The sequence below is a fragment of the Oncorhynchus keta genome, chromosome 12 (assembly GCF_023373465.1).
Source record: "Oncorhynchus keta strain PuntledgeMale-10-30-2019 chromosome 12, Oket_V2, whole genome shotgun sequence".
In the NCBI taxonomy this organism is placed as follows: Eukaryota; Metazoa; Chordata; class Actinopteri; order Salmoniformes; family Salmonidae; genus Oncorhynchus; species Oncorhynchus keta.
The window spans coordinates 54588214-54600741 of record NC_068432.1 but is presented as its reverse complement, the minus strand read 5'-3'; the positions used below and the strand labels follow the sequence as shown (position 1 = coordinate 54600741).

Here is a 12528-nt window from a genome sequence, read left to right as displayed (position 1 = left end):
CCTATGGAACCCTATTCCCTATATAGTGCACTACTTTAGACCAGAGCCCTATGGAACCCTATTCCCTATATAGTGCACTACTTTAGACCAGAGCCATATGGAACCCTATTCCCTATATAGTGCACTACTTTAGACCAGAGCCCTATGGAACCATATTCCTATATAGTGCACTACTTTAGACCAGAGCCCTATGGAAACCTATTCCCTATACAGTGCACTACTTTAGACCAGAGCCCTATGGAACCCTATTCCCTATATAGTGCACTACTTTAGACCAGAGCCCTATGGAACCCTATTCCCTATATAGTGCACTACTTTAGACCAGAGCCCTATGGAACCCTATTCCCTATATAGTGCACTACTTTAGACCAGAGCCGTATGGAACCCTATTCCCTATATAGTGCACTACTTTAGACCAGAGCCCTATGGAACCCTATTCCCTATATAGTGCACTACTTTAGACCAGAGCCCTATGGGACCCTATTCCCTATATAGTGCACTACTTTAGACCAGAGCCCTATGGAAACCTATTCCCTATACAGTGCACTACTTTAGACCAGAGCCCTATGGAACCCTATTCCCTATATAGTGCACTACTTTAGACCAGAGGCCTATGGAACCCTATTCCCTATATATTGCACTACTTTAGACCAGAGCCCTATGGAACCCTATTCCCTATATAGTGCACTACTTTAGACCAGAGCCCTATGGAAACCTATTCCTATACAGTGCACTACTTTAGACCAGAGCCCTATGGAAGCCTATTCCCTATATAGTGCACTACTTTAGACCAGAGCCCTATGGAACCCTATTCCCTATATAGTGCACTACTTTAGACCAGAGCCCTATGGAACCCTATTCCCTATATAGTGCAATACTTTAGACCAGAGCCCTATGGTACCCTATTCCCTATATAGTGCACTACTTTAGACCAGGGCCCTATGGAACCCTATTCCCTATATAGTGCACTACTTTAGACCAGAGCCCTATGGAACCCTATTCCCTATATAGTGCACTACTTTAGACCAGAGCCCTATGGAACCCTATTCCCTATATAGTGGACTACTTTAGACCAGAGCCCTATGGAACCCTATTCCCTATACAGTGCACTACTTTAGACCAGAGCCCTATGGAACCCTATTCCCTATATAGTGCACTACTTTAGACCAGAGCCCTATGGAACCCTATTCCCTATATAGTGCACTACTTTAGACCAGAGCCCTATGGAACCCTATTCCCTATATAGTGCACTACTTTAGACCAGAGCCGTATGGAACCCTATTCCCTATATAGTGCACTACTTTAGACCAGAGCCCTATGGAACCCTATTCCCTATATAGTGCACTACTTTAGACCAGAGCCCTATGGAACCCTATTCCCTATATAGTGCACTACTTTAGACCAGAGCCCTATGGAACCCTATTCCCTATATAGTGCACTACTTTAGACCAGAGCCGTATGGAACCCTATTCCCTATATAGTGCACTACTTTAGACCAGAGCCCTATGGAACCCTATTCCCTATATAGTGCACTACTTTAGACCAGAGCCCTATGGAAACCTATTCCCTATACAGTGCACTACTTTAGACCAGAGCCCTATGGAAGCCTATTCCCTATATAGTGCACTACTTTAGACCAGAGCCCTATGGAACCCTATTCCCTATATAGTGCACTACTTTAGACCAGAGCCCTATGGAACCCTATTCCCTATATAGTGCACTACTTTAGACCAGAGCCCTATGGAACCCTATTCCCTATACAGTGCACTACTTTAGACCAGAGCCCTATGGAACCCTATTCCCTATATAGTGCACTACTTTAGACCAGAGCCCTATGGAACCCTATTCCCTATATAGTGCACTACTTTAGACCAGAGCCCTATGGAAACCTATTCCCTATATAGTGCACTACTTTAGACCAGAGGCCTATGGAACCCTATTCCCTATATATTGCACTACTTTAGACCAGAGCCCTATGGAACCCTATTCCCTATATAGTGCACTACTTTAGACCAGAGCCCTATGGAAACCTATTCCCTATACAGTGCACTACTTTAGACCAGAGCCCTATGGAAGCCTATTCCCTATATAGTGCACTACTTTAGACCAGAGCCCTATGGAACCCTATTCCCTATATAGTGCACTACTTTAGACCAGAGCCCTATGGAACCCTATTCCCTATATAGTACACTACTTTAGACCAGAGCCCTATGGAACCCTATTCCCTATATAGTGCACTACTTTAGACCAGGGCCCTATGGCACCCTATTCCCTATATAGTGCACTACTTTTGACCAGAGCCCTATGGAACCCTATTCCCTATATAGTGCACTACTTTAGACCAGAGCCCTATGGAACCCTATTCCCTATATAGTGGTACTACTATAGACCAGAGCCCTATTCCCTACACAGTGCACTACTTTAGACCAGAGCCCTATGGAACCCTATTCCCTTTATAGTGCACTACTTTAGACCAGAGCCCTATGGAACCCTATTCCCTATATAGTGCACTACTTTAGACCAGAGCCCTATGGAACCCTATTCCCTATATAGTGCACTACTTTAGACCAGAGCCGTATGGAACCCTATTCCCTATATAGTGCACTACTTTAGACCAGAGCCCTATGGAACCCTATTCCCTATATAGTGCACTACTTTAGACCAGAGCCCTATGGAACCCTATTCCCTATATAGTGCACTACTTTAGACCAGAGCCCTATGGAACCCTATTCCCTATATAGTGCACTACTTTAGACCAGAGCCGTATGGAACCCTATTCCCTATATAGTGCACTACTTTAGACCAGAGCCCTATGGAACCCTATTCCCTATATAGTGCACTACTTTAGACCAGAGCCCTATGGAAACCTATTCCCTATACAGTGCACTACTTTAGACCAGAGCCCTATGGAAGCCTATTCCCTATATAGTGCACTACTTTAGACCAGAGCCCTATGGAACCCTATTCCCTATATAGTGCACTACTTTAGACCAGAGCCCTATGGAACCCTATTCCCCTATATAGTGCACTACTTTAGACCAGAGCCCTATGGAACCCTATTCCCTATACAGTGCACTACTTTAGACCAGAGCCCTATGGAACCCTATTCCCTATATAGTGCACTACTTTAGACCAGAGCCCTATGGAACCCTATTCCCTATACAGTGCACTACTTTAGACCAGAGCCCTATGGCACCCTATTCCCTATATAGTGCACTACTTTAGACCAGAGCCCTATGGAACCCTATTCCCTATATAGTGCACTACTTTAGACCAGAGCCCTATGGAACCCTATTCCCTATATAGTGCACTACTTTAGACCAGAGCCCTATGGAACCCTATTCCCTATATAGTGCACTACTTTAGACCAGAGCCCTATGGAACCCTATTCCCTATATAGTGCACTACTTTAGACCAGAGCCCTATGGAACCCTATTCCCTATATAGTGCACTACTTTAGACCAGAGCCTATGGAACCCTATTCCCTATATAGTGCACTACTTTAGACCAGAGCCCTATGGAACCCTATTCCCTATATAGTGCACTACTTTAGACCAGAGCCCTATGGAACCCTATTCCCTATATAGTGCACTACTTTAGACCAGAGCCCTATGGAACCCTATTCCCTATAGTGCACTACTTTAGACCAGAGCCGTATGGAACCCTATTCCCTATATAGTGCACTACTTTAGACCAGAGCCCTATGGAACCCTATTCCCTATATAGTGCACTACTTTAGACCAGAGCCCTATGGAAACCTATTCCCTATACAGTGCACTACTTTAGACCAGAGCCCTATGGAACCCTATTCCCTATATAGTGCACTACTTTAGACCAGAGCCCTATGGAACCCTATTCCCTATATAGTGCACTACTTTAGACCAGAGCCCTATGGAACCCTATTCCCTATATAGTGCACTACTTTAGACCAGAGCCCTATGGAACCCTATTCCCTATACAGTGCACTACTTTAGACCAGAGCCCTATGGAACCCTATTCCTATATAGTGCACTACTTTAGACCAGAGCCCTATGGAACCCTATTCCCTATATAGTGCACTACTTTAGACCAGAGCCCTATGGAAACCTATTCCCTATACAGTGCACTACTTTAGACCAGAGCCCTATGGAACCCTATTCCCTATATAGTGCACTACTTTAGACCAGAGCCCTATGGAACCCTATTCCCTATATAGTGCACTACTTTAGACCAGAGCCCTATGGAACCCTATTCCCTATATAGTGCACTACTTTAGACCAGAGCCCTATGGAACCCTATTCCTATATAGTGCACTACTTTAGACCAGAGCCCTATGGAACCCTATTCCCTATATAGTGCACTACTTTAGACCAGAGCCCTATGGAACCCTATTCCCTATATAGTGCACTACTTTAGACCAGAGCCCTATGGAACCCTATTCCCTATATAGTGCACTACTTTAGACCAGAGCCCTATGGAACCCTATTCCCTATATAGTGCACTACTTTAGACCAGAGCCCTATGGAACCCTATTCCCTATATAGTGCACTACTTTAGACCAGAGCCCTATGGAACCCTATTCCCTATATAGTGCACTACTTTAGACCAGAGCCCTATGGAACCCTATTCCCTATATAGTGCACTACTTTAGACCAGAGGCCTATGGAACCCTATTCCCTATATAGTGCACTACTTTAGACCAGAGCCCTATGGAACCCTACTCCCTATATAGTGCACTACTTTAGACCACAACCCATTGTGCACTAGAGGGGAATAAGGCAGTATTGAGGGAATATGGTGCTATTTGGGAACACTACCTGTTGTTGAAACGTGCTTTTCAGAAACACATAAATAACAAGAAGCAAAAAGATATGAAACGTGGTGGAAATGGAAACACATGTTTTGGTTTGATCCTTGAACAAACCTTTCAATTACAAAAAAACAGCTCAACTGTTCTACGGGGATGTGAATTGCTGTGGTCTTATAAACAAAGACGTTGATGTTTTCATTTCATGCAGCTCCAGCATTGTTTTCAGGAGAGATCGAGAGCTGGTCTCAGAGCATGTGGAGGCTGTATGTTTACGATTTAGCTTCACATTCGGTCAACATTTGTGTTTCTAGCCACGTGAGAGAACGTGCTAGGCTCAAAGCACGTGGACTCTCTGTTTATGCTGTTTATGGGAACCAGCATACATGTTAGGTAGCCTTGATTTCCCCAAAACACCTCCAGAAACAACTAACTTGTGAGCCTGTTGGCAGATGATATTCCAGAGCCAGTCTCTTTGGACAGACCACCTCTGTTGAGCCTCAGGCTTAACGGCAGGTTACTGTTATTACACAATTAATACAAACTCAAATTAACAACAGTGTGTGGTGGTGTGATGACAGAATTAGCACACGTGTCATTGGTGGTATAAACCTGACCCCCTGATCTCTACTTCCTGTTCCTCGCCACTTCTGATTGGCTGAAACTTGTCATTTCCTTTCTCTCTCTTTACCTGATTGGTTGACAGCTCCCAGCTCCGCCCCTAAGGACCTGACGGTGATCAGCAGGGAGGGAAGACCCAGAGCCATCCTGATCAGCTGGCAACCCCCCATGGAGGCTAACGGACGAGTCATGGGTAAGAAGAACTGCTGTCCCCGGTTAGACTGTTATTTAGTTAGCCTGAGTGTGCCCCTAACAACGCCCCAAACCACGCCCTAACCACACCCCTAATCACGCCCCTAACCACGCCCTAATCATGCCCTAACCATGCCCCTAATCATGCCCCTAACCAAACCCCTAACCACGCTCCTTAAACATGCCCCTATCCACGCCCTAGCCATACACCCTAACCACACCCCCTAACCACACCTTAGCGCCCCTAACCACTCCACTAACCACACCCTTAACCACACCCCTAACCACGCCCCTCACCAAGGCCTCACCAAGGCACTAACTACGCCCTTAACAATGCACCTAACAACACCCCTAACCCCCTCTCCCCTGGCTGTAATGTAGCCTGGGTCCCAGATCTGTTTTTGCATGATAATGTGTGACAAAGAGCTCCTCCTCCATCCTCCATTCCTCCTCTTCCTACTCCTCCATCCTCCCCTCCTCCTCCTCTTCCTCCTCCTTCCTCCCTTCATCCTCCCCTCCGCTTCCTCCTCCTCTTCCTCCTCCATCCTCCCCTCCTCCTCGTCACAACACAGAGTTACACATGGAATAAACAAACGTACACTACAGTCAATAACACAATAGAAACAATCTGATGCTGATGTTTAAAGTTAGTGAGGGAGATATGAGTCTCCAGCTTCAGTCGTTCCAGTCATTGGCAGCAGAGAACTGGAAGGAAAGGCGGCCAAAGGAGGAATAGGCTTCGGGGTGACCAGTGAAATATACCTGCTGGAGCACGTGCTATGGGTGGGTGCTGATATGGTGACCAGTGAGCTGAGATAAGGAAGGGCTTTACCTAGCGAAGACTTATAGATGACCTGGAAAGAGTGAGTTTGGTGACGAATATGAAGCAAGGGCCAGCCAACGAGAGCATACAGGGTCGCAGTGGTGTGTAGTATATGGGGCTTTGGTGACAAAATGGATGGCACTGTGATAGACTGCATCCGATTTGCTGAGAAGAGTGTTTGAGGCTATTTTGTAAATGACATCGCCGAAGTCAAGGATCGGTAGGATAGTCAGTTTTACGAGGGTATGTTTGGCAGCATGAGTGAAGGATGCTTGTTGCAAAATAAGAAGCCGATGCTAGATTTCATTTTGAATTGGAGATGCTTAACGTGAGTCTGGAAGGAGTGTTTACAGTCAAACCAGACACCTAGGTATTTGTAATTGTCCACATATTCTAAGTCAGGGCAGGTGCAGGCAGCGATCGGTTGAAGAGCAGTTGGAGGCCACTTAAGGAGAGTTGTCTGGCATTGAAGCTCGTCTGGAGCGTAGTTAACACAGTGTCCAAAGAAGGCCAGAAGTATACAGGATGGTGTCGTCTGCGTAGAGGTGGATCAGAGACTCACCGGCAGGAAGAGCGACATCATTGATATATACATAGAAAAGAGTCGGCCCGAGAATTGAACCCTGTGGCACCCCCATAGAGACTGCCAGAGTTTCGGACAACACGCCCCGATTTGACACACTGAACTCTGTCTGAGAAGTAGTTGGTGAACCAGACGAGGCAGTCATTTGAGAAACCAAGGCTGTTGAGTATGCCGATATGAATGTGGTGATTGACAGAGTCGAAAGCCTTAGCCAGGTCGATGAATACAGATGCACAGTATTGTCTCTTATCGATGGTGGTTATGATATCATTTAGGACCTTGAGCGTGGCTGAGGTGTACCCATGACCAGCTCAGAAACCAGATTGCATAGTGGAGAAGGTACGGTGGGATTCGAAATGGTCGGTGATCTGTTTGTTAACTTGGCTTTCGAAGACCTTAGCAAGGCAGGGTAGGATAGATTTAGGTTTGGGTCTAGAGTGTCTCCCCATGAAAGATGGGAATGACCGCGGTGGCTTTCCAATCTTTGGGAATCTCAGACAATACGAAAGAGAGGTTGAACAGGTTAGTAATAGGGGTTGCAACAATTTCAGCAGATAATTTTAGAAAGAGAGGGTCCAGACTTTCTAGACCAGCTTATTTGTAGGGGTCCAGATTTTGCAACTCTTTCAGAACATCAGCTATCTGGATTTGGGTGAAGGAGAAATGGGGAAGGTTTGGGCAAGTTGCTGTGGGAGGTGCAGGGCTGTTGACCGGGGTTGTGGTAGCCAGGTGGAAAGCACCTGGCTTTTTTCTTCCTCCTCCTTCCTCCCCTCCTCCATCCTACCTTCATCCTCCTCATCCTCTTCTCCTCCTCCTTCCTCCCCTCCTCCATCCTACCTTCATCCTCCTCTTCCTCGTCCTTCTCGTCCTCCTCTCCTCCTCCCCTCCTCCTCTCCCCCTCGTATCCATGTTGTAAATCTCCAGAGTCTATCTGTCCTCTGGAACACAGAGAGTCTATCTGTCCTCTGGAACACGGAGAGTCTATCTGTCCTCTGGAACACGGAGAGTCTATCTGTCCTCTGGAACACAGTGTCTGTAAACATTGGACAGAGTCTATCTGTCCTCTGGAACACAGTGTCTGTAAACATTGGACAGAGACTATCTGTCCTCTGGAACACAGTGTCTGTAAACATTGGACAGAGACTATCTGTCCTCTGGAACACAGTGTCTGTAAACATTGGACAGAGTCGTACAGAACACAGTTTTTTAAATGCGTTGTTGACATCCCTGTTCATCACCTTCTGCATGTTCATGTATCATGTTCTACTTGTTCCTACCATCCTTTCTCTAGCGTCAGTTGTTTATGTCTCTAGTGATTAGCTAATTAGCTAATTGTTAAGATACTGCTGTTGATTGTGTCCCTGTTATGATCGTAGAGGTCTGTAGACTACGTGATTCCTCAGAGTGTGTATGTTGTGTTTGTCTTTGTGATTTGTCAGGCTACATCCGGTTCAACACACTGGATAAGACTCTAGCCTGGTAATAGATCTGTTTGTGCTGTCTTGAGATGCCTATAGATGTCTGGGTTACGGTTAATCAGTCTTCCTCTGTGTGTTGTTTCTCTACCAGGCTATATCTTGTACTACACCCTGGATAAGAACATGCCTATAGATGACTGGGTAATGGAGAGTATCAGTGGAGACCGTCTGACCCACCAGGTGATGGACCTGAACCTGGACACCGTCTACTACTTCAGGATCCAGGCTAAGAATGCCAAGGGAGTGGGTCCCCTGTCAGACCCCATCCACTTCAGGACTAACAAAGGTATGGGATAACTAGCTAGCTTACACTTAGCCCACCTTTTCTCACCCTGAACATTTACACATAGCTTCATACCCCCCTCCTTAGTGCATGTACACCCAGAACACCCCGTCTGCCTTCCTCACCTCTCCCCTCTTATTGGGATCGCTAAAAACAGCTGATCAACCAAAACATCTGCTGCTGAATGGAGAGGTCTCTCACTGGATCCTCTGGGTTATCAGAGGCTCAGAGTAGGAGCGCTGATCTAGGAACAGTTTTAGATTACTATGAATGGACAAAGGGGACCTGATCCTAGTTCAGCACTCTGAAACACTTAATGGTGCGGCAGGGTAGCCTAGTGGTTAGAGTGTAGAGGTGGCAGGTAGCCTAGTGGTTAGAGTGTAGAGGTGGCAGGTAGCCTAGTGGTTAGAGTGTAGAGGTGGCAGGTAGCCTAGTGGTTAGAGTGTAGAGGTGGCAGGTAGCCTAGTGGTTAGAGTGTAGAGGTGGCAGGTAGCCTAGTGGTTAGAGTGTAGAGGTGGCAGGTCACCTAGTGGTTAGAGTGTAGAGGTGGCAGGTAGCCTAGTGGTTAGAGTGTAGAGGTGGCAGGTAGCCTAGTGGTTAGAGTGTAGAGGTGGCAGGTAGCCTAGTGGTTAGAGTGTAGAGGTGGCAGGTCACCTAGTGGTTAGAGTGTAGAGGTGGCAGGTCACCTAGTGGTTAGAGTGTAGAGGAGGCAGGTAGACTAGTGGTTAGAGTGTAGAGGTGGCAGGTAGTCTAGTGGTTAGAGTGTAGAGGTAGCAGGTAGCCTAGTGGTTAGAGTGTAGAGGAGGCAGGTAGCCTAGTGGTTAGAGTGTAGAGGCGGCAGGTAGCCTAGTGGTTAGAGTGTAGAGGTGACAGGTAGCCTAGTGGTTAGAGTGTAGAGGAGGCAGGTAGCCTAGTGGTTAGAGTGTAGAGGTAGCAGGTAGCCTAGTGGTTAGAGTGTAGAGGTGGCAGGTAGACTAGTGGTTAGAGTGTAGAGGAGGCAGGGTAGCCTAGTGGTTAGAGTGTAGAGGAGGCAGGTAGCCTAGTGGTTAGAGTGTAGAGGTGGCAGAGTAGCCTAGTGGTTAGAGTGTAGAGGTGGCAGGTAGTCTAGTGGTTAGAGTGTAGAGGAGGCAGGGTAGCCTAGTAGTTAGAGTGTAGAGGAGGCAGGGTAGCCTAATGGTTAGAGTGTAGAGGTGGCAGGTAGTCTAGTGGTTAGAGTGTAGAGGAGGCAGGTAGTCTAGTGGTTAGAGTGTAGAGGAGGCAGGTAGCCTAGTGTTTAGAGTGTAGAGGAGGCAGGTAGCCTAGTGTTTAGAGTGTAGAGGAGGCAGGTAGTCTAGTGTTTAGAGTGTAGAGGAGGCAGGTAGCCTAGTGGTTAGAGTGTAGAGGAGGCAGGTAGCCTAGTGGTTAGAGTGTAGAGGTGGCAGGGTAGCCTAGTGGTTAGAGTGTAGAGGTGGCAGGGTAGCCTAGTGGTTAGAGTGTAGAGGTGGCAGGGTAGCCTAGTGGTTAGAGTGTAGAGGTGGCAGGTAGCCTAGTGGTTAGAGTGTAGAGGAGGCAGGTAGCCTAGTGGTTAGAGTGTAGAGGAGGCAGGTAGCCTAGTGGTTAGAGTGTAGAGGAGGCAGGTAGCCTAGTGGTTAGAGTGTAGAGGCGGCAGGTAGCCTAGTGGTTAGAGTGTAGAGGAGGCAGGTAGCCTAGTGGTTAGAGTGTAGAGGAGGCAGGTAGCCTAGTGGTTAGAGTGTAGAGGAGGCAGGTAGCCTAGTGGTTAGAGTGTAGAGGCGGCAGGTAGCCTAGTGGTTAGAGTGTAGAGGTGGCAGGTAGGCTAGTGGTTAGAGTGTAGAGGAGGCAGGGTAGCCTAGTGGTTAGAGTGTAGAGGTGGCAGGTAGCCTAGTGGTTAGAGTGTAGAGGTGGCAGGGTAGCCTAGTGGTTAGAGTGTAGAGGAGGCAGGGTAGCCTAGTGGTTAGAGTGTAGAGGTGGCAGGGTAGCCTAGTGGTTAGAGTGTAGAGGAGGCAGGGTAGCCTAGTGGTTAGAGTGTAGAGGTGGCAGGGTAGCCTAGTGGTTAGAGTGTAGAGGAGGCAGGGTAGCCTAGTGGTTAGAGTGTAGAGGCGGCAGGGTAGCCTAGTGGTTAGAGTGTAGAGGAGGCAGGTAGCCTAGTGGTTAGAGTGTAGAGGTGGCAGGGTAGCCTAGTGGTTAGAGTGTAGAGGAGGCAGGGTAGCCTAGTGGTTAGAGTGTAGAGGTGGCAGGGTAGCCTAGTGGTTAGAGTGTAGAGGTGGCAGGGTAGCCTAGTGGTTAGAGTGTAGAGGAGGCAGGTAGCCTAGTGGTTAGAGTGTAGAGGTGGCAGGGTAGCCTAGTGGTTAGAGTGTAGAGGTGGCAGGGTAGCCTAGTGGTTAGAGTGTAGAGGTGGCAGGGTAGCCTAGTGGTTAGAGTGTAGAGGTGGCAGGTAGCCTAGTGGTTAGAGTGTAGAGGAGGTAGGGTGGCCTAGTGGTTAGAGTGTAGAGGAGGTAGGGTAGCCTAGTGGTTAGAGTGTAGAGGCGGCAGGGTAGCCTAGTGGTTAGAGTGTAGAGGAGGCAGGTAGCCTAGTGGTTAGAGTGTAGAGGCGGCAGGTAGACTAGTGGTTAGAGTGTAGAGGTGGCAGGTAGCCTAGTGGTTAGAGTGTAGAGGTGGCAGGTAGTCTAGTGGTTAGAGTGTAGAGGTAGCAGGTCACCTAGTGGTTAGAGTGTAGAGGCGGCAGGTAGCCTAGTGGTTAGAGTGTAGAGGTGGCAGGTAGTCTAGTGGTTAGAGTGTAGAGGTAGCAGGTAGCCTAGTGGTTAGAGTGTAGAGGAGGCAGGTAGCCTAGTGGTTAGAGTGTAGAGGTGGCAGGTCACCTAGTGGTTAGAGTGTAGAGGCGGCAGGTAGCCTAGTGGTTAGAGTGTAGAGGTGGCAGGTAGTCTAGTGGTTAGAGTGTAGAGGTAGCAGGTAGCCTAGTGGTTAGAGTGTAGAGGAGGCAGGTAGCCTAGTGGTTAGAGTGTAGAGGCGGCAGGTAGCCTAGTGGTTAGAGTGTAGAGGTGACAGGTAGCCTAGTGGTTAGAGTGTAGAGGGAGGCAGGTAGCCTAGTGGTTAGAGTGTAGAGGTAGCAGGTAGCCTAGTGGTTAGAGTGTAGAGGTGGCAGGTAGACTAGTGGTTAGAGTGTAGAGGAGGCAGGTAGCCTAGTGGTTAGAGTGTAGAGGTAGCAGGTAGCCTAGTGGTTAGAGTGTAGAGGAGGCAGGTAGTCTAGTGGTTAGAGTGTAGAGGAGGCAGGTAGCCTAGTGGTTAGAGTGTAGAGGCGGCAGGTAGCCTAGTGGTTAGAGTGTAGAGGTGGCAGGTAGTCTAGTGGTTAGAGTGTAGAGGAGGCAGGGTAGCCTAGTAGTTAGAGTGTAGAGGAGGCAGGGTAGCCTAATGGTTAGAGTGTAGAGGTGGCAGGTAGTCTAGTGGTTAGAGTGTAGAGGAGGCAGGTAGTCTAGTGGTTAGAGTGTAGAGGAGGCAGGTAGCCTAGTGTTTAGAGTGTAGAGGAGGCAGGTAGCCTAGTGGTTAGAGTGTAGAGGAGGCAGGTAGTCTAGTGTTTAGAGTGTAGAGGAGGCAGGTAGCCTAGTGGTTAGAGTGTAGAGGAGGCAGGTAGCCTAGTGGTTAGAGTGTAGAGGTGGCAGGGTAGCCTAGTGGTTAGAGTGTAGAGGTGGCAGGGTAGCCTAGTGGTTAGAGTGTAGAGGTGGCAGGGTAGCCTAGTGGTTAGAGTGTAGGGGTGTCAGGTAGCCTAGT

At 48.0% G+C, this 12528-nt stretch overlaps 1 protein-coding gene and 1 long non-coding RNA gene across 5 annotated transcripts in view; both read left to right on the top strand.

Moving 5' to 3' along the window:
- The window catches only part of LOC127906526 (netrin receptor DCC-like), a 31396-nt gene extending 22616 nt beyond the window's left edge, over positions 1-8780 (top strand). The window contains exons 4-5 of the mRNA XM_052458750.1: positions 5493-5600; positions 8575-8780. Of these exons, the coding sequence (XP_052314710.1) occupies positions 5493-5600; positions 8575-8780 (314 nt within the window). The remainder of the gene's footprint in view (positions 1-5492; positions 5601-8574) is intronic.
- A 1273-nt stretch (positions 8781-10053) lies between these two features.
- LOC127906477 (uncharacterized) lies at positions 10054-12447 on the top strand. 4 transcript variants are annotated; one of them, XR_008061563.1, is made up of 3 exons: positions 10054-11026; positions 11060-11091; positions 12349-12447. It is a non-coding gene; the product is annotated as an uncharacterized LOC127906477 (long non-coding RNA). The 4 variants fall into 4 exon arrangements; XR_008061564.1 differs by lacking the exon at positions 12349-12447 and adding an exon at positions 12285-12316; XR_008061562.1 differs by lacking the exon at positions 12349-12447 and adding an exon at positions 12027-12276.
- Positions 12448-12528: the final 81 nt, after the last annotated feature.